General features: G+C 40.4%; 1 protein-coding gene across 2 annotated transcripts in view; it reads left to right on the plus strand.

Annotated features, from left to right (window-relative positions):
• The window catches only part of ell (elongation factor RNA polymerase II), a 32,925-nt gene extending 12,813 nt beyond the window's left edge, over nt 1–20,112 (plus strand). The window contains exons 2-13 of one of the 2 annotated variants that reach the window (XM_046390720.1): nt 1,103–1,147; nt 7,316–7,437; nt 8,319–8,376; nt 8,469–8,632; nt 9,787–10,037; nt 10,167–10,291; nt 12,714–12,783; nt 14,518–15,145; nt 15,584–15,650; nt 16,924–17,095; nt 17,227–17,271; nt 17,366–20,112. In XM_046390720.1, coding sequence (XP_046246676.1) covers nt 1,134–1,147; nt 7,316–7,437; nt 8,319–8,376; nt 8,469–8,632; nt 9,787–10,037; nt 10,167–10,291; nt 12,714–12,783; nt 14,518–15,145; nt 15,584–15,650; nt 16,924–17,095; nt 17,227–17,271; nt 17,366–17,470 — 1,821 coding nt within the window. In that variant the 5' untranslated portion in view covers nt 1,103–1,133 and the 3' untranslated portion in view covers nt 17,471–20,112. The remainder of the gene's footprint in view (nt 1–1,102; nt 1,148–7,315; nt 7,438–8,318; nt 8,377–8,468; nt 8,633–9,786; nt 10,038–10,166; nt 10,292–12,713; nt 12,784–14,517; nt 15,146–15,583; nt 15,651–16,923; nt 17,096–17,226; nt 17,272–17,365) is intronic. The other variant, XM_046390719.1, reaches the window with a different exon arrangement.
• Nucleotides 20,113–22,310: the final 2,198 nt, after the last annotated feature.

Genomic DNA, 22,310 nt, shown 5'->3' on the forward strand with positions numbered 1-22,310 from the left:
GTGCTAACTGTTTTGGCTTGAAGAGGAAGTTAATTGAATGTGACGGGTGTGCTTTTCAGTCATTAGATTTTCAGGTGGTCCACTTAATATGCAAAGCAATGATGAGATTCAACATGTACTCTTAACACTTTTATTTATTTTTAATTTGTATGAGCATTTCTTATAAGTGTAAGGAATTTACATCAGTTATAAATAATGTATTGTTGACTAAAACCTGCGTTGGATCTTGATAAATGATTTAAAAAGTAAATGGTTGTTGGTAGTAGACCAAGCCTGTAGAAGTTGTCTTCATAATGTGAATTCATGATGTAAATTTAGCTAATGCAAATTTGGAATTGTAATCTCATGGTTTTGAATAGAGAATGATGTTAAAATTGTGGTTTCTCTCTTTTAACATCTACTTAAAACAAAGGCTTTTATGTAAATCTTTCTCAGTCAACCTGTGTTAAACAGGTTTTACGTAGGAGCCTGCATTGTCAAAGTACATGGTTCTCTTTTCCATAGCTGAGAACAAAGGCAGTAAAAAAAGAAACTCGATGAAATCCGAAATTATAGTGGACTTAACCATAGCTATGGATGAATTGATATTGCAGCGCTTGGTGTATGCCTTAAAAAGTCAGTGTAATATTTCCAGCAATTATTTGCACTTAAATTGCCATTTTGTGCCTCCATGCTGGCGATAGTCAAGTGGTAATTCAAGTTTGTCTTTCTTACTTACCTTACTTTGACTATTGATTTGATCTATTTTTTATGGTTAATCATTTAGTCTATGAAATGTCAAAAAAGTCCACAGTCAACAAATCAGCAAATCTTTGAATTTAAGAAGCTCAAACCAGCAATTGTTTGATATCTTTGGTTGATAAATGACTGAACTGATTAAGCGATTATCAAAATAGGCAACTTTGTAACTAATTGATTCATTAACTAATCTCAATAGCTCTAATTAAATTCTTATTCTTAAAGACATACAGAAGTAGTTCATTACAGTTTGTCAGTTTCATAACCTGTAAGAGTCTGTCTGTAAATGTGCCTGTGTAAATGTGACTCCTTGAATGTGTTACTGTGACATTTATCTAACAATGCTGTCATTTGTTTTTTCTAGGTTCTGTCATCACGACCATTGATCAGGTTTAATGGGAACCAAGGGGTAAGAGCCAGATATTACTTTTTATTCATCTTGACTTGCAACTCAGTAATTAAAATTTTCAAGAGATCTTTTTGAAGCTTAGACACCACTGACACACACATGCACACATGCTTTTTCAAACAAAATGTGATGATGGTATCTGAAAGCTAGCTATCCCTTCACTACCATGTCTTAGTTGCAGTTGACTGCCTAGATGCTTTGACTGCTGGATGCTGTCAAAGCAGTTTAGAATTTAATGATGTACTTTTTTCCATATGTGTCATGTGCTGTGTCAGCACTGTGTGATCTTAAATCGCTTCTGTCACTGGGACATGAACTGGCAGAATTTTCCTCAGTCTCTCTTGCAACTGTCAGCAAGGTTTGGTTTATTTAATTTTGGCTCTAAAATGTGTCAAACATTAACTGAGACCCTCACCATGTGTGACATGACAGGAAAAGTATTTCTAAACCTCTTTAAAATGTCTCTGCATTGTTCTTAATAACTTCTCATTTGTACTGTCAGTATATCAAGAAACATAAAGGAATGACCATGTTTGTTTGGATTTTTTCCTGGTAGACTCAAGTTTCTGTTCATAGTGGGAACTCTGGCTAATGATGAAATTTGACCTTAATGCATCAGTTTCTCTGAGACATCTCTCGGATAGTATCAAGTACCACATGTGGTGCTTTTCTGTTGGAGAAGGCTGCTCTCCATTACTTTGTCGCTGATGCCTTGTTGATGGCTTAGTGTCTACTATCAGTAATTTTTAGTTTCTACAGTATTAACAGCACTAGTAATAAATGGAAGTATTTAAAGAACAGGTAAGGAAAGGGGAAGAATGTACTGCTATGATTCACCACTGCAGCCAAACTAAAGTGACCTCTGCCTGCCTTGCCTCTTTGCTGCAATAGGGGCAAGTGGATTGTTTTTGTGTCCTAGAATGCAAGAAACTGTGCCTCTTTCTGTTAACTGGTACCTGCTTGTTTATGATGGTGACATAACTCGCGCAATGGCGCCAGTACCTTCTATATGAGCAATTAACAGTCCCCAAGGAGACAATAAACATCCTTATGCTCTCTCAAGCATTCCCTACACAAGCAGGTGCGTCCTGTATGGCAAAAGGCAGGGTTTGCATGTGTGAGCCTATCCAGTCTGACATGAATGAACAATCTGTGTAATGTGCAATTCTGTACTGTGAGTTTCAGTTTAGTGTGGCATCCAAAGATCTTGTTCATTTAGTGATTTGTGTTTTGCACTGTGTTTTTATTGACTATCCTTCTCTGCCAAAAATGTTGTCATTATAGGCTCTTTGAGAGCATTACTGTAAACGTGGCCACCTACATACAATGGCAGGATTTCTGGCATCTCTAAGATATATGTCTTCTTCTATAGATTCCTTCCATTTCTATAGATTTCTGTTTCTTTGAATCCCACTGCCTTCTCTGTAAAACATTAAACATTGCCTTTATCTTGTGAGAAGGGTTTGACACTAGCTTGTCACAGGATCATTGAATGAGATCTTAAATGGTCCAGCAGTGGTTGGAACCATATTGAGAGAGGCTGGTTAAATGTGGGTCCTTGGTGTAGAAGAGTAATTAATTATTTATTAATTGTTGTCTGCTACTCCGGTCTTACACGAAGTGTCAGCATCTAAATTTGAAAATAACACAATCGCTAAAACTACAATGAGGAGGAAGTTTTAGAAAAAAGACTGTCTGAAAATTGATGAGGAACAACTTAAACTTTTTTCTTTTCTTTTTTTTTTTAAATAATGACACAGCAAGAACACAGAGTTGTGCCCAGAATACTTTGCCTTATGTTATTTTTAAAGTTCAACATTGAATACAGTTTGAAAATCACCACTCATTAAAGAGAGTAAAACTTTGGAATGCAGTAGAAAATAGAGTCGTGGCACATTGTGACCTACAGGTACCAAAGCAATTTACGCTTAGAGTTAACACTCCCATGTCTGAGGCACAAAGATGACAAGCAAAAACTGCTTACAAACAGCTGCACCCTCACATTATAGTACAACTACTGCCAACACCTCTTTCTGTGGGCACTGCAGTATAACACACAGCTTGCAAGCACGGTATTGGATAGCGTAATAAAGACATACTTGGTCCTTTATCACTAAAAGTGGATTTTTATTTATTTAATCATCAACCAATCACAGTAATTAACAGAATGCATCATACCTTGGAAGAGGGTCAATCACACCTTCTCACTAAGATAAAAGTCTTTGACCCTTCCTTGCCCCAGAGTTGCTCTGAGAATTTTCTGCAATCACTCCTAAGCGAGGACTCCTTGCTAGATATTATTAGACTCAGTTCGGAGCCCTCTGAGAATATTGTCACGGTGTTTGTGAATACGGCCCGTGATGTTTTGAGGCTGTTGAAATACTAAAGTAATGAATGTGTTTTACTGGTGCAGCAGGCTCACCATGGAGGAAAATCTGTTAGTGTTGAGATGAGAATGCTAGTCAGAAGTGTGAAAGTGGCTAAATTATAGAGCAGATGGCCTGGCTGTCATGACAAGATTGCATTTTCATTCACTCATATTCATTCATTTTGTACAGCTTTCCCTGAGCTCTCACTAACTGTGCACATATATAACATGTTTCTTGCAACCTTTTTTAAGAGAAGAAAGGCTTTAAAGGCCAAAAACGAATGATAGATGCAAAGAAAACAGTGATACATGCTTCTCCCCTTTATTATCACTCAACAAGTGACCCGTGGCATTGAGTGTATGGAGGTTCTATTCTTTTTCTGAACAAACCAGAGCAATAGACAGGCTATTGTTGAGCGTATGTAGCTGAATATTAGTTGTAGATTTGCCAGTTCATCCAGCACCATTGACACTACTCGACCCTTCCAAAGCACTTTGGCCATTTAGCATGTTTAATCTGCTGCAGAGGCAGGCAGAGAGAGAGCTCTCTGAATAGAGTAGAGCATTCATCTGAGTAGGACAAATCGGCAATGTCACCCGCATAGTTTGGTTTGCATTTTACTTTTCATCTCATGTTTTCATTTTTGTCTTTGATTTTCGTATCACGAATACAGACTACTGTCTAGTTATCTCATTCTGAAGCAGACAAGGGTGAGCTGGCCATGGGTTGTTGTAGTCTTTACAGTGTGGTGTGCTTTTAACACTAAAGATGTGATGACTTGAGTTGACATGAAGCAAATCACTTGTCACTATCTTTGATGTCACCTTTGTGTGTCTGGCCATCTCGGTCTGATTTTGTTTTCTGTCTCATCTGCCTCTTGCTCCCTCTTTCCCTCTCTCTCTCTTCCCTGGCCTCGAACAGAGGACTAGATGAAGTGCGTGGGGGTCAGTCCTCTCTCAGTAACCCCGACCTGAAAAGAGGCATTGTTTGCTAGATGCCATGCACAATGAGAAGATGAGGCTTGATGCTGGCTGAACAAGGAGGGGATGGAAAACCTGTTTTAAATCAGCTCCACCCCTTAGAATGCATTGGGTAAAGGAGATTATTACTTGTAGAGGTGGTGTGTTTAATTGTCAGTCCCCACCCTTCAGTCAGTGTTTTAAGTAATCTCTCCAGGCTCTTTTTAATGTGTGCTTTTTTCCATTGCTTTATTTTGTCTTGGTTTTATGGCAACAGTTGGCTGAAGCTCTCAGAACTTTGATAATGACTTCAACCAATGTTTTTAATTTGCAGTTTAAAGTAATTTTAACATGTGTGTTTTTAGTTGTTACTAAGAGAAGAAATCAGTTATGGTTGCAATGTTATCTTGAATGTTATCTTGTTACATGTATGTTATATACACATATAACTTTGCAGTTAACTGGCTTTTCCCTAACACCCAGTCTCAAAGTGAACAAAGAAACAGTGCAGTCTGGATGCACAGTAAAGACAAAGTAGAGAAAAGCCCCAATCAGCTTTCATCTGACCCATTTTCTTTAGAAACTGTAGTCATTCATGGATGAGTAAAATAGTGTATGCACATCGTGGTTGCAACACTCACAAGTTTGTTAAACCGGAACCTGAGCCATTTGGTGTGGGAGAGCCTCTTTCATCCTCTGTGATGTGAGTCACTGAGTCGATTGTGCCACCCCCCCACTGCCTTGCCTTTCAGTGAGTTCCTCTCTGGATTCACACACTCAACATATCTCATCTGTGTTTCTGCAACAACACGAGTGTCTAATAAGACTTTACCAGCTGTAGATTCAGATATTTTTCCACGCCCATGGCACAGTATAGCTTACCACCTGCCAACAAGCCTACTGTTTGATTTATTTAAACTACCACATTGTGTTTTATGTTCTGTAAAGTGTCTTTCACCATTGAGACTGGACATAGCCTGTAATACTGTCATGAAACCAAGAATAAATATGCGTATCGTGTTCTTTTCTTCCTTGCTTTTTCTCTGTTTGCTGTAATTCACATTTTAAAGCAGAGATACAAGTGAAAATGTGGCTAACGGTGTCATGATTGGATTGTCCAGAACTATTTTCCTGTTGTTGGCAATGGCAGTACTGACTGGTTGATGTTTGTAGCCATGACGTAGCTTAACATCATGTAAGACTTAGCAAAGAATGCACTTGAGGTCTAGTAGTGCCTCTTGGGCAAGAGGCAGGAATGAAGCAGCAGTGCAAATAAAAAGCAAGAACATTCAGAACTTATAACGTTAATGTATCTTGTTACCCAGAGTCAAGTCAGCTCATCACGAGGGTTTCAGACCATCTTTTGTAAAGGGTTTATTTATTTATTATTATTAGTTTATTTTTCTATGCCAATTATTAATTTTTGATCATGTGTTGGACTGCAACTGAGGCACTGTGTGTTTTGTCATATAGGAATGGAGCATTATTGATAACTTAGAGCACAGGAGGGTAAATAAAGGACATTGTGTTTTATTTATAGTTTGCCACCTGCAGCCTTCACACGTACCAAGACCTTTGGTAAACAGGGCTGAGCTGCCCACAGCCAGGCCACATGTCAGTCCCAGCAGTGAGTCACAGGCTGAGCCTCTCTACTAGGTTAGGTCACTGGCAGTGAGCTGCTCACTGGTCAAGAGGACGTGCACTGGCAGTACTAATTTATTTGGTAACCTCAGCTATCCTTTGTTACCCTGGCTCAGTGTGATGCACAGCATACTAGGCCCTGCTGAAAACATAACACTCTTTCTGCTCTTACCATTAGTCTACTTTGGCCGTATTTTTTTTCCGTAGGCCTTATCAAATTAATTAACTCTTGAATGCACATTCTAATACCAGGGCATTAAATCTATTTTGAGGTAGAATCGGGTAAGCTGAATTGGCAGGGCAAGGTTTCAGTGTCACCCCGTGTTTCCTCTGCTCTCCCTTTCATGTTTCTCTCTAAGAAGATTACTGACTACTGCATTAAATATGTTCCAAATATACCATTTTCACCCAGTGCCTAAACTGTAATAGTGCAAGATGTAAAGCAAAAATACCACATCTGCATGCATGATTATTACATATCCAGCAGCTTGCTGATGATTAGAGGTTTGCAGAAGTTGGGAGCACTAGTTCGCAGTGGCTAATCCCACCTCTGCTATAGTTTTTAAAAACTAACACCTATAGTGTGGGAGAGAGGTTATTCTGGCAGGGGAATAGGATGTGCATAACTGATGAGGGCTAGAGACTGCACAAATACCTATCATAGTTCTTCTGTTATAGTAATTTGCCAGAGGTTCCTCTAGTCACAAACTGGGAACACAATTATGAACACTCTGCAGCGCATAGATTATCCTACTAGAAATAAGATGGAAGAAGACATGGAAGCAGATTTTAAGCTTTTAAGCGGTTGAAAGCCGTGTTTTGAAAATGAAAATGCCTGGGGCTCATTCACAGTTTTGTCTGGTCTGGGACAGGTTTTCAAGCAATATAGCACTGTAATTTGTTGACAGGACTGAGTACATCAAATAGAAAAATTGGTGTTTAAGTCTGCAGTAAGTCATCTTTTCTTAGAGCTTGACTGAAAAGCATCTTACTGATATTGATAATACACAGGTCCCAAAAAGGAGAAACACACATTTATGAAGATGGAAAATGTCACTATTATTTGTCTGTAGTTTGGCTTGGAAATATTAATTTCTTTTCAGAACTGAGATTTATTAAAAGTAGGTATAACTTGGAGGCCACGGGGACACCTCATCTTGATTTCATACACCCATGTCTTTCTTCTTTGTCTTCAACAGAAAATTTCTATACCACGGTCAGAAAATTCCAGTGAACTGCAAACGTTTACTTTCTACTTGTCAAATGTGGGCAGAGACAACCCCCAGGGCAGCTTCGACTGCATCCAGCAATACATCACCAGGTGAAACCAAACACTGGATCTCAGCCATTTCTCTCTTTTATCAAATGTGCTACTGTTTCTTCTTTTTCAGAAACGCAATGTCACTGTCACTAACCTTACTGTCTTTGTTTTTGGTCTAAATAGTCGATATTGTGAGATGAGTCTGAGTGTCTCCAGGCAGGCAGTCTTTTTTTTAAACATAGTGAGGACGTGAGGTGAATCAGTGAAATTCATTTTTTCCAACTATTGTATTAAATGTAATAACTTTTTGAAGGAGGATGAAGTTGTTCAGAACGGTGAATGCATTTAGTGTTTGGCTTTATCACATTTTTAGTGTAAATTAAGTGTTCAAATACATTTTGCCAGACAACGCTGGTTTCTGCTCTAAGTGTTGTCTGTTTCTGTAGTAGCAGTTGCAACAGCGCAAGATCTGTTTTTGATGTGAGTCCATCCCTTTCCATGTATTAGCCCAATAAACACATTCTGCACGCATGAAAAAATGTGTTGACTCAATCAAATGAATAGGACCAGATGTCTGTGTGGAAGGGGAAGGAAGTAGAGAAACAGAATGTGGAACAACCAGAACCTTCTGCTTCTGACAGTCAAGTTTGTGACCCCATTATGCACAAAATATTTTTAACAAGTGGGTCAGGTGGAGTTCATCCACATCTCTGACTGGATCCTAATCAGCCTCGTGTTCCAATCTAAAACCCAAATGACAGAGCTCTGCTTCCACTGACTGCGCCAGCACCACCTCATTTTCTGCCAGATCCTCATCAAAGTAGAGGGGAATCAAAGAGAGCCGGAAAGTCAGGAAAGAAAGGGCTTTGACGCGGCAGTGAGTCATACTGTGGGAACCCACAGTTGGATGAAAATTGAAAAAATAATAGTTGTGCCCTCAGGGTGTTTAATGGATCTCATCTGCGCAGGAATTGCTGGATTTATGCTGAGTGCTTTAAGGTAGCATCCTCTAAAATATAACATGATATCGGTTTGTCCCTCTCTCTTCCTACCTCTCTTCCTCTCTCACCATCTCCTCTTTGTTTTGGCAGTGAAGGGAGCATTCAGCTGGATTGTTTGGGTGGGATCCAGGACAAGATTACAGTATGTGCCACAGACGACTCTTACCAGAAGGCCAGGGAAAGCATGGCCCAGGTTGAGGAGGAGACTCGCAGTAGGAGTGCTATTGTCATCAAGCCTGGGGGGAGATATGTAGGTGAGGAGACATCGTACGGCCACATGCAGACCGCCCAATTTGAACCAGTCAGTTAAGGCTTTTTCGTGGTCGTGCAAAGACCTGTATTTAAAAACTGAACTTTTGGTGGACGGGAAAGAGAGATTTCCATTGGGGCACCATAAAGTTGTTGCAAGTTAAAGGGCATGAAGAGACTGGAAGAACTTATGTACCCAAAAGACCCATATGTTTGTGTAGACTTTCTCTGTTGGTGGATGGGTCTGGGGCTGAATGTCAGAGGGCCAGAACGCTGCCAGCATGTCTCATCTGTAAGAAAGACTTTATTGACTTTGATGGCGGTAATTTCCTCAGTGGTCAAACATATAATGTGCCACACACACACTGATCCTCTTTTCTCCCTAACTCCATGAATGTAATTTAAACATACAGAGTCAAAAATGTCCCCCAGGCCTAACTCTCTGTCTTCTTGTTTTGGTCTCTGGCCTGCGCTATAAAACACATCGCGCTAAAGTTGCAGTAGAAAACCACAGCAGGCACTGCCACTAGCCTGAGAAGAAATAAATCCAGCCTATTCACTGAAATGTTAAGTCCATGTGTGCTATAGAGTGTTTCGGTCTCAGTAGGAAATCAACACAGGTTTCATCTGACTCTGGATACCTGACAAAAGGTCTCGGTGGAAAAAGGTGATAATAGCTAATGTTTGTAATGTAAGATGAGTTTGGGTGGACGTGGTAGTGGTATGATCCTATGTGAGTCATCTGCAGATTCTCAACCGTTGTCCCTCACTGAGTTATGTTCTCTGAAATTAATATATTTCTATCTGAGGTCATCGTTATTTTCTTTGCTTAAGAATATAAACCAGTGCTGGCTGAAAGCCAAAAGTCACTCAATGAGTCCTTTCCTACCAGCAGTTCAGTGTTTCAGTGGGAGATTGTAATACTAAATTCCTTCTGTGAGCAAAATTGTTATCACAACTTGAAATGAAATGTTAACTATACAAAGCATTTTTTTCTTTAAAATGATTACACCCTCCACTCTTTGTAAAATCCCAAAGAGTTGTCAAGACGACTTGTCTATTTAGCCTTATTTAGACTTGTTTATCTGTCTGACTTATCTTTATTCAGCTTCTCTAAAGTCAAACTCTTTTTCACTTCTATGACTCCTCCACACCTCAGGTAAGAAGGTTCAGATCTGGAAATCGAGCCCTGGCCTCTTGGACATCGCCCCTTCACGGAAGACGTCTCGGCCTGTCATCATTTCTAGCAGTACGCTAAAAAAGAGCTCAGCTCAGCACAGGCCACTCCGGGAGCGCCTCGTACACCTGTTGGCCCTCAAGCCTTACAAGAAGCCTGAGCTGATCCTGAGACTGCAGAAAGACGGCCTCCTGCCCTTAGACAAGGACTCCCTGGACAGCCACTTGCAACAGGTTACACACACACACACACACACACACACGCCTCAACTTTTCACCTCAGGTCATTCACAGTGAAGCGGTTGCTTCTGATTTTCCTCAACTGCAGAGGCTGTAGACTCAGCCTCTTTTCTCATTTCCTAGGTGGCAAACCTGAATGGGAGAGACAACACCTTCACATTGAAGGACTTTTTGTATAGGGAAATTCAGAAGGACTGGCCAGGCTACACAGAAGGAGACCAGCAACTTCTCAAGAGAATCCTGTTTCGGTACGTCAGATTTGTGTTTTATTCTCACTTGAAACATGCACATCAACTTATTCTGATGGTGATTCTCGCCAGCCATAAATTTGGAGCAGCTGAACCGTTTTTGTGATTTTTAAAAATATGGAAAACTTGTGAAATTAATGTTTTCCACTGAATTTAAAATGTTGTAATGTATATTTTACTGTTGCCATGCTTATGTTAGTCCCCTGTCCGATAAATGGTCGTTTTTTGGTTGTTTTTTTTCCTTTTGTTTTGTTTTTTTTTTTTGTTTTTTTTTGTTATATTCAAGTAAGTGTTAGGGGAGTTCATATTGCAGTGCTTGGGGAAGAGGTCTTAGGTGATGTAGTAAAACAGCAGCCCCTTAGCTTCTGAGTAACAATAGCTGATACTGTAGCAGTGGACTGGATTTCTAAAGTGATATATTTTTATGTCTATACTAATCTCCTTATCATATCTGATATACTTCCCTTACACTCCCCCTATTTTGTGTATGTAGGCTTGTCTCAAGTTACAGTTGAGAGAGTATAAATTTATGATGCACATATAAAATTACAGTTGTGCAAAACCCAAAACCCGCTTTTTGAATTTATTTTAATGTCAGGTCTTGTCTTGTGCGTCCTCAGGAAGATTTCTATGTACTCTACTAAATTTCCTCTATGTGCTATATATACGTGTGTGTGTGTGTGTGTGTGTGTGTGTGTGTGTGTGTGTGTGTGTGTGTGTGTGTGTGTGTGTGTGTGTATGTAGACTGGTCTTGGGAGAAGTGTTTACTTACTTACTCACTTCATGTTCCAAATTGTAGTTATTTCAAAACAAAACAAAGTATGAAACAAGCTGTGAGGAAAATCGTCACACTGCTGATGTTTTGTGTACTGGGCTTCTGAATTGTGTGTCTGGTATTTTGTTTACTTCATCTGCATATACAATAATAACACAAATGACAGCTCTTCTGGCACAGGTCCAATAAAAAAAAAACAGAAAGGTTTCAGTTAGTTATTTTGTGTGTGAAGGCATGCAGGCTTGCACATGTACTTCCACTCTATTTGTGTGTCTCTCTTGTTACTGTACTTTGAGCTCTGAGTTTATCAGCTGACTAACAACCATAGCCTCCCACCTACACCACTCCCCCTTCCCAGCTCCTCCAGAGTTTTGAGTTAATACAGCCAGTCACGCAGGAGTAGCCAGCAACATGATTGGAACGCACATGATGCAACAGTGTTCCAGCACATGCTGATCTGTGTGTGAGGTGGCGCCTGTCCAAGGTTCAACCAAATCGGTTGGCCTGCTGTCTCACTCATAGCTCCTGCCTGAGTATCTGACTGTCTGCACCATAGACACACAGACAAAAACACACCCTTACTGAGCTTGGGTGGGGCATTGACAGAATTTGGCATACCCAACTGTCCCCTTCTCATAATATCATGAGCCGTCACAGCAGCATCTCTGCATGTTTTAAGTGTTCTTCTGTATCTTCTGTATGATTCTGTTCATCTTGGCAAGATAGCTGTATATTAGCACAGCTCTTTTGTAATGGCACGTCTGCTGTGTGACACATTAATCTGGTATATAATAAGGTCATAGTTTAGCGCATCATAATCAGTCTGAGTCTTCGTTAACACCTGGCACTAAGATTGTTCTTTGCTGACATGATCACACGTGGACAGCACTAAATACAGGTGGGAAGAAAGCAGTTACCAAAGCCTCTTGTGGAGGTGGTTGATAGTGTGGTGAGAAAACAAATGCTGTATGTCTGTGATCCCATTGCATGATCATTTAGTCTGCGTTGTAGTGTAGATATAGTCTGATAAACCTTGCAAACAACATCTTTAACCAAAGTGAGCTGCAGTACCATATTCTGACTCTCTCACTTTTCTCTCTTGTCACTGCAGTGTCGTGCCACTTTCTCACTTGTCTTGAAATAGCTGCCAAAATTGTTCCCCCATTAAATACACATGGCAGCAATGTGACATGTACTTATTCTTCTGGAGAAAAGAAAATGCTGCAGAATTATGTTTATTAAAAAAAAGCTGAAGTCGTAGAATATTTAATTAACAATTGAAATTTTCTCTTGTCCATTTTCAAAATGAAGTGCGTGGTTATGATAAAGCTGCGCTGTTAAGTAGGTCCTCCTTTCCTCTGTTGTCATAGCTACCCGCCCAGCTTCACAAAGCAACTGTTGCAACTTGTTTTTAATGTCCTCATACATCTGCAGAATTAGCTTGCCCTGACAGCTATGTAGTCTGTAGTCTGCTTGATGACTTGCAGCATTAGTTTCGAAGTGAAATGCTGTGTCACCTCAGCAGGTAGTTTGATAGATAAAGCAGTGTTACTATAGTGCTGGTTTACAGTTTAGATCCTGCAGAAATAATATTCCAATCTTTCCTCTGTGTGTGTTTGTGTTCCATGCCTGTATTCACTCTCTTAGGAAACAGAACAGCTCTGCCCCTCCGCTGGAGTGCCCGCCCAAAGAGCTGGCCAGCAGCTCGCCATCTCAGGTGAGCTTCTGGTTCCCTCCTCTGCCTGTCTCCCACTGCCACCCACTTCTCTATCCCTCGACTTCCACTCTGCTTTCACGTTCTCCCTTTTATCATATTTTCTCTTACCCTGTGACTAGTGATGGATGATAATGTCATGATATTTCTCATTCATGAAAGGTTATCATCTCATTATGCTGTCAAGTTCTTTTTAAAGTAAAATAATCCTCTCAAAACCCTGTTTTTTTTTTTCTTGGGAATCCAACAATGCAGTTCTTTTGTCATTTATTTTTGAGACTCAAACTGCTTGATTCTAAGCCAGTAGAGTGCAAATATGCTCTTCTTAGGCAATCTTTAACCACAGTTTGTTTACCTATAGCTTTTTCAGCTGATCCAGTGGAAATGGCAAGGGAATTGTATTGAAGCTGTTTTTTTCCACTAGTTTACCAAACACTACAGCGTACTAACTGAGTTGTCCTTGCAGTTTGGTGGTATCTGCTATATCCCAGGGAGGTTTTTTTTTTTCTCTCGATGATCTGGCTCCATCCAAATGTTTCTCTCAGCCTCAGCAGTGAATTTCAGTGCTTTTACTGTATATGTTTTATGAACAAGTTCCAGTAGTACTGTATTGCTTATTCAAGGTTCTTTTGAGCTCTTCAAGAACTTTTGAACAAATATATATAGTTTGCATGAGTAGTAAAGCTTTGTTATTAAACCAAAATTAACCCATGGTGCACTTTATTTTAGTGAAGCTCTTCTGTGGCCTCATTGCATAACTCACTTTTCATATCCCTTGTCCTGCTGCCCTCTTTTTACGTGAGCCCAGACTTCCGACTTTGCTTGTTGTTTACACTTCCATTAGGTGCAGTTAGATACTGCTCTGTTATATTAATAGCTCCTTCCTCTCAGGTTCTTCTCACCTCAGACACCTACTGTATGCCCCTGCCTTTTAGCTTCCTCCCTCAGTAAACACACCATACAAACACTCAAGCAAGCAGTACCCCAGGCTATTTTTGTTGTAGATTTATTGGTATAAAAAGAGAGCACCACAGCAGGTAAAGCTGTGTGTAAACCTCACATAGGTGAGTGATGGTTCAGGGAGAACTGCAAGGCAAACAGGGTGAGACCATGTCCACACAATGGCTGATAAATCTGGGGAAAAAATTATGTCTTATACTTGTGTTTAATTTCCATTCATTCTCAGAAAGTTTTCCATTCATACTGGAATACAGAAACAAAAGTTAACATCTCTCTATCTCCGTCTTTTGCTAGGGACAACAATGAAATTGTGCATTCCAGCAGTAATCTGAATTAGGGCTATGGATGCCAGTCCCATTTCTCGAGAGTTTTCATTGTTACAGAACCCCAACATACTCCTGGTGGGACAACCAGCATACAGTGACCGAGTCAGCCACTCCCAAAGACATTAATGTGGGCTGGGTCAGACATGACCCATCTGTAATGTAATGTAATCCCTGGTATTGTGAAAAGGCGCACAGTCATCATAGTCTCAGTGCTGCTGAGATTACTGATCCTCTAATGCTCCTTGTGTTCCCTCTTTCTTTATGTTGCTCTCTCCATCTTTCCACTTACTAGATTCTCTCCTCTCCTCACTCCTTTGTCCTCCACAGTTCAGACCATTTTTGTTTGCTTTGATCTGGACTACTGTTTTCCTCTTGCTCAGTCTGAGGTGAAGAGAATTCATTTTGAAACCTGTCTGAGGTTCTGTTACTAAAGCTGCTATTTCCCCGCCAGAAACGGCCTGCTACTGACTTCATTGACCCCCTTGTCAACAAAAAGCCCAGGATATCACACCTCGCCAGCAAGGCTGCAACAGCCCCAGTCAATGGCAAACTCAGTTCCTCTAACGGGAGAGGAGAGGCGAGTGGAGCTCAGGCAGGAGTGGCTGTTTCTACATCAGATGGCAGCATGACGTCCAGCTCCCAGCAGCTTCCTGTGCTGGACATTCCTCGTCCTTTCGAAGCACTGTCGGATGTCAGCAATGACTCCAGCCACAACGGGAGGGACTGTGACTCTCAGGAAACAGCAGTGTCTGAGAGGCTCGGCCAACCTCCTTTGCTATTCTCTGGCTCAACAATGCTCTCTGCGCCCAACGTCAGCACATCATCCCCTGGACACACGGTACTGGAGGCCTCTCAGGACAAGAATTCTTCCTCCTGCAACAACAAATCCAGGAAGAAGTCAAAAAAGCATAAAGACAAGGAGAAGAGCAAAGACAAGGAGAAGGCGAGAGACAGGGCACAAGTGAAGGAGAAGGAGAAGGAGAGGAAGATTCGTGAGGATTGTGTGCCTGAGCCTAACAAAGCCTGTGAGATGAGCCCAGGAAACCTCAAAAGCAACAGTATTCCACACAAAAGTGCAGGTGAGAGCAACACACACACAAACATCTTGTTCTGATTCTGTACAAAATGTGTTATGTGCTGAATTCAGTTTCACAGCTCTTGCATCAGATGAAAGATTTCTGAATAAAAGTAGTGCTTGATATGTGGATGGACACCAGTTAGTCATTGCTTTGAGTAGGTGCTGAGGGCATCATGTGATCGGTATGTGACTCAGTGAATGAATGGAGACCCCTGCTGTTCAGCTGTTCAGCTTTATGCCTCAAATACACACCCGTGATTCCAACTGTCAGATATCATCTTTAGAGGATTACACATTTAAGAGATGAATGATGTAAACAATAACTAATCAGAAATAAAAATGTTTATTGTGGTGTTGCACCGGCAAGTTCTTACACAGAGACTTAACAAAGATAATATGTACAGATTAATGCCATTTTCTAACTGTGAACTTGTTTCAGATCTGAATGGAATGTGCAACAGTACCAGTACTCCTTCATCTTCACCTGAGGTGGCAGAGTATTTATTGTGAGTATTAAAAGATCGGTCCATTTACCAACAGGGTTCATACTTTTATTTTGTCTTGGGTCTACTAGAATATATTTACATGTTTGAGTATTTAAAAAAACTCTTCATTTTTCTCCTACCATACATTGCCTCAGGACCTTTTTTTCACCTTCTGTCTCATAACACTCCTTTAGCTTTTTTTTTTTTTAGCCTTTTAGCCTTTTTTTTAGCCTCTTTATGCCCCCTCTACTCCTCCTGAAAAGCCCAGTGTAGGCACCACTAGCCGTTGTTTCCATCACCTCTGCCTGTGTGTTTGCAGCCAGGGAATCTTTAGAAACCATTCTAGCTGTATTTCTAGAGTGAATATCACTATAATAACTGCTTCTAAAATAAAAACTTCACCACCATACATGCTCATCAGGAATATGATCTGTATTAGCCTCAGTCCCACAGCCAGCAGGCCATTAATGTTACAGCTTAATGGTCTTTGCAAGGTAACTGCTGCTTGCTAATCAAAGTTACAGTGATGCCAAGCAGATGAATTCCTGCTTTTTGACCATTTCTTTTTCTCATGTACCTATATCATTACCTTCAGGGCTTGTCTGTAAAGAAAATGTACAGATAGCAACAACACACACATGTGCCAACAGGCTTCCATATAGCAGCAACGCTGACCCTATTTGAGCTTGAACTGCAGTATGGACGGCATGGACTTCTTCTTCTTTGTAACTGTGCCAGTGCTTTACATGCACCAGGTTAATAACACACTAAAGAAAAGAGGAAACCCGAAAAAGCGTAATTTGGCCTCTTTAGTCATAAGATTGTTGATTCGACGGTCAAAAGTCAGGCAAATCTAAACACACAGATTTCTGATGTCCATCACACATTAATGTTCTTACATCTGCATGGAAATCGTACAAAAAATATATTCCTTATAAACCCAGAACCTGTCTAAGAATCATCCTGTTTTTATTTCTTTTTCACCTTTTTCTTTAAAAAAATAATACATTTATTACCTGGCATAAATTTCCAAAATTAAAAATAAAATAAGGTTAAGAATTCAGGATTCAGGGACCCACCAGAAGCCCAGCACAGTTGTCTTTACTTTGACTGAAGGCTGGGACCCACAGCTTTAATCTTTGAAAACCCCTGGGAGTATTTAATAGGTTTTTGATGGTACCTTTCATTAAGTCTCCCTCCAGTGATAACTGTTCATCTTGCGTGAGCTAAATGCCTGAAGAGACTTGTGTGTATACTTTTTGACTTTCTCTCAAAGCTCTACTTTCCCTTTTAGGAAGTACACAGTGATCGGCTCTCCAGAACAGCGTCAAAGATATAAAAATGATTTCAACGCTGAGTATAATGAGTACCGGGGTCTGCATGCTCGGATAGAAGGCATCACCCGGCAGTTCACTGTGCTTGACAATGAGCTCAAACAACATCAACAAGGCACAGAGAAGTACGAGGTAAATTCCCCAAAGGAGGCACACAAATCCGTCATTTGTATTAGAAAACTGTCTTATTTTATTTTGCTGCTTCATTATACAGTATCAGTTTTATTGATACTCCTTTTCCTCTTTGCATCTTCTCTTCACAGACAATCCACCATCAGATACTTCAAGAGTATCGTAAAATTAAAAAGGTAAGTCCCACTAGAACAGATTTTTATGGCATATTGGCTCTGAGTACAATAGCAGATTGTGACTATGTGCTTTTTTTTTCCATATCCCTTGCAGACTAATCCAAACTATAGTCAAGAGAAGAACCGCTGTGAATATCTACACAACAAACTGGCACATATAAAGAGACTTATCGCTGAGTACGATCAACAGCAACTTTAAAAGTAGTTATTAGACATTGTTTCCCTGTTATCTCTGGAAACCAAGCAGATAAAGGAAAACTCTGGATTCCACTTGTACTAAAAGATTCTCCTGAACGATGCCATGAAGGGAGTGTTACCCTCATCTGGGCCAAAGGCTCTGGTGAGGACTAAGCAGGACACGCAATCTGTTTTCTCTTTCCTTTTGTTTTCCTTTCTTTTTGGAGGATGGAGTTGTGCCTGGTGTGGCCAGGTTCGTCTGTGTAGTTACATTGCATCCAGAAAAAAAATGTTCTGTGTGGCTTTGTTTTTCACAGCAGTCCACCCTGCTTATAGTGCACTGAGGTCTGCAAGAGCCAGACATGGAAGCTGTCTTTGGAGATCTCAAAGCATCCTTCCCGCTTTTCAAACTGGAGAGAAGGGGGACACTGAGCTGACAACTGCAGATAGTACGCCAAACACAACTAATTTGTTTTGGAGTAAAGAAAAGTTTAAGTGACTTTCCCCGTATACTGAATCGAATGGTTGCGATGCTGAATTTATCTCTGTTTTTCCTTTTATTTATTTTTGAGGAGGGAGGCTGAGTCTGTTTTACACTCCTCAATATCAGTACTTAAAAGCGGTCTCTTACTTTCCGTTCTCGCATTATGAATGTCAGCCAGTATTTTACTCAGAAGCTGCCTTGCCCATGTAATTGTCAATCTGTCTGCGTTCATTTTTTTTCTCTTCTAAAGAGTTGCAGATAATACTGTTGATTAAATCAAAACAATGCCTCTAAATGCAGAGTCAGACGCAGGTTTATGTGCTTGGCTTCTTTTCTTTTCTTTTTTTCCCCCCCCTCCTAAAATCGTGTGCAGATGTCTTAACAGAGGGCACGTGTGAATGTTTCCAGTCACTCTTGAGCTGTGGGCTTTCTTTGAACGTGGTCTCCTCACTCAGTCATGACGAACTGCAGCGCTTGTTCATTGGTTACAGCAGTGGTCCTTAATTATGGTTCATCATATTGTATCAGTGAAAATCTAGATTTAGCTCTTAATTGATTGTCTCTCCAGTTTATATCGTGATGGCTTTTGTAGCAATAGAATGATTCAAGGTTATCTGAAGAGTACATTGCCAGTTGCACTCTTCATCATGCTTTAGAAGATCCTCTAATTGTAAGATGATGCAGATGGGCAATAGGAATCTACAGGCTTTTTTCTTCTCTTTTTTTTTTTCTTTTTTCATCTTCAGTATGTTCAATATTAGATGAGCCACAGATCTGGTATCTCCCGAGTTACCGTCGTTGTCACCTTTTTAGTTATATTAAAATTGTGTTTACAGTTTCTTTAAAAAGATCAAATTCTTATTTTTGTCTGCTCACTGACCCACATGGTAGTCCATCAAGATGACTGTTAAGATGAAGCCATCAAGACCATCTTGTGGGTGGAGGCCTCTCAGAGAAGGAGGGCTCACCTGCAACCGGTTTCTGCCTTTTTCAAGCGTGATGTCAGATATTCACGAACGTTGACCTGTTTTCTTGGATCAGCTCTCCTCTGACAAGTGTCGACAGATTCGTAGACAAATTAGAAATGCTGTATCAGAACTTAACCAGGTGAACGGGCGAGTCAAGTTTAGTAAGCAAATGCATTTCTTATATCGATCTTTTTATGTGAATATGAAAAATCAGCACTTTTTCTCCTGATCTTGCTGTTACCTGAGGGCTTTGTCCAAATGACTTTTCTCTTTGTCCATCAGAGTGCATGCTTTATGAATGTGTTACAGTGAACAGCCTTTGTATCTTTACTTGAAGAAAAAAAAAACTGCCCACGGATATCAAAATCCACGAGTGAGTCCACCTGAATTAGTATGTAATCAATTCAACATGGCTCTGACCAGCATGTATACCAAAGTGCTTATTGAATGGGAAGAAACAAAATGCTCTACCACATGTTGGCAGAGAAACATCTCACAGTATTCTCTACTTCCTGTTACTATAGTGTCTTTTGTCATAATTTATAGTCCAGTGAAAACCTTCTCAGTGTTTTCTTGTGAGAAGTCAGAGGACGCTCCTTTGCTCCAGATAGGATTTTGCAACACTGGGCTGTTTCAGATTATATCGCTCTTCTAACTCAAACACTACATCAAGGTCAGTACTCCCAAGACTCACCACAGCAATACTGCTGAGGCTTGATCTGGGACTTGGTGATGCCTGGGCAAGGGGGACGTAAAGTTTAGTAAAGGTGAATGTCTTTTTACCCGAAGCAACACTTGGCATCGCCCAGCACTGCAACTTAAAGACGCATTTCACCATTCTTACTGTACCTTGTTTCCTAGAAACATTCTGACACGATCACTGTATTACACCTCTGTTATACATTATGAAATGTTCATCAGTAAACATGTTTTGCTCCAATGATGATGAGTAAAGTTTGTGTGAAAGTAATGATATGCCAGCAAGGAAGTACCATTGTATGAGTTGATTGTGCCAAAATGATCTGTTGTATAGGTTTTTTTTTTTCCTCCTTCTTCTTTTGTGAGTATATACATGCTGCTGTATAAGCAAAGAGGGCTTTGGAGAAGAGTCATGAAATGCTGGCGCTAAAACCCAAAGCACGCTTTTTGAAAACTATAAGGGATTGGGACTGAAATTGATCTTTGTTTCAATAAAATTCTTTAAAACCCTTATTTGTGAAATTCTGAACCAGTTGTTGCTGTCGATTATTGTAATAAAATTGAATTTTAGCGTTAGTTGCCGCATAGAAGTCGGTGAGGTTATAGGAGGATAGTGGTGCCATGAATACAACACATACAGCTGCATTTTAGTTTGTTTCTGATGGATACACAGTTAGATGTATAGGATTGTATCTTGACATTTTTTTTACTTTTACAAGCCAAAAAAAGCTTCTTTTTTTCCCTTTTGAAAGTACAGAGCATCTACTTTTAGCCCTCTAAACAGGATAATTGAAGCACTGAGCCATCAAGTCTGGATATCCAATTCCATAAAGCTATTAAAAATGAGAAACTGGTGTATCCAAAAGCGCTTTATTTTCTCTCATCTCTGTTCAATGGACTGTTCAGTATTCTATTACTGTGTAACATTTGTTTACCATTCTTGAGACATGTAGTGATAAGGATGTCCTGTAGATGGCAGTAGTTTCATACTGTTAGTGTCCAAATCCTCCACACAGTGCTGGCCCAAAAAAAGCAACAAATTTAGAAATAGAAACATTTGGATCTTTCTGGCCTCCCGAGTTTACATTAATTCTCCTGTTTTTTTATTATCGGTGACCCCCTCAGGAATAATAGAAAAGATTAGTTAAACCACTCCTTTTGCATTCAGGGTGTTGTCTGCATATGATGGGCATGCTCTTATAACCCATGAATGTGTTTGTTTTGGGTTGTATTTTGTTTTTTTTTTTAATTCCCACATCTGTGCCTCACACTGAAACATGGATCTAAAAAAGGCCCTGGCATGGCAGCGTGGGCAGAAGATGCTCCTGCAAGGCAACAGAGAGGACAGGGCCTGTAATCTGACACACTGTGAAAGAGCCCAGAAATCTACATAGCGACTGTGTTCCAGTTGGCCAGGCTGAGCTGTGCTTGAGCCTCACTATGCTGCCACTGGCTCCCATCCCAAAGTTGGCTTCAGCGCTGCTCAGGGAGCTGGAGGGGGGCTCGGTCAGTGAGTTCACTATGGCAGTCTGCCATCTCTCTCCCTCCTCAATATACAGCAGCATACATATACACTGACATGTTTACACACACGCAGCAGAGAGAGCTCTTTACCTCTGTGATTCAAAGGTTTTACTTGTCATCCAGGATTTGATTTGTCTGGGATCTCTGCACTGAAATGCAGAGAGGGGTCTACTATTTAGATTCCCTGTTAAGAGCAGGTCACTTTTAATGTGGAAATGTAGGCCGCAGTTGAAATAAAGCAATTTCTTTGGGGCAATTGCCACATAGCTTTCAGTAAAATTGTTCATTGTTTGATGTAACCTGCGCATCTAAACAGAAACAGCTAATACTGGACTCATACATGTGTAGGCTGATGTGCTGAGAGGAAAACAGTTCTAACTCCTGGCACCTGAACTCTGGTCAGCTTGGCAACCTGTGACGAGCAATTGTGTCAAAAAACAGCCCTTATATAGTCAAATTGGGAAAAAAATTAAATAAACAAATACAATCCGTAAAGTGAAAGGCAAGTGGAGTGAGTGTGATTTCTCCAACAGAGTTAATAGGGTACCTCTATTACAAATACATGCGATAACTGAAGCCTCATCTGAACCAGTGCAGTACAGAAAATAACTTTGCTGCTGGTGAAAGAGCCAATGCAACAATAAGACTCACAATTACTTTTGATGCACTGCTGTTTGTGGCTTTCTCTGCGTTTTATGAATTTTGTTCTCATGGTGGAGGAAGGAACACAACATGAGTCGTGCACGTGTGTCCCCAAACCAGGGCTGAAAGCACACAGCAAGGCAGTAATTGCAATATACACACACACACACACACACTGCTGTCCAAAATTAATAAATGCAATCATTATTATAACCAAACTCAACAAACTGACATCATTTTTTTAATTTACTTGAAATACTTGCAGTGAGTGCTTCAGCATAGCTTTTAAAAGGACGATTGTTACCCCTCTGATTTAACAATCAGAAACACACAGAGGTTTAGATATAGACATCGAGAAAAGTAATGAGCCCCGTGCATCCAATAAACCCTTTTTGTGATTACGGAAAAGCAGATCCTAGCAAGTCAGGTGGTGTCTGTGCTGGTCAGTGCAAGTGTGATTATACACACATATAATTTCATGGCTGACATTAAGGCTGCACATGACTAAACCTTCTTCTAAACAATGCTGGCTCTGTGGCAGACTG

This window comes from Scatophagus argus, chromosome 6 (genome assembly GCF_020382885.2).
Source record: "Scatophagus argus isolate fScaArg1 chromosome 6, fScaArg1.pri, whole genome shotgun sequence".
Taxonomy (NCBI): Eukaryota; Metazoa; Chordata; class Actinopteri; family Scatophagidae; genus Scatophagus; species Scatophagus argus.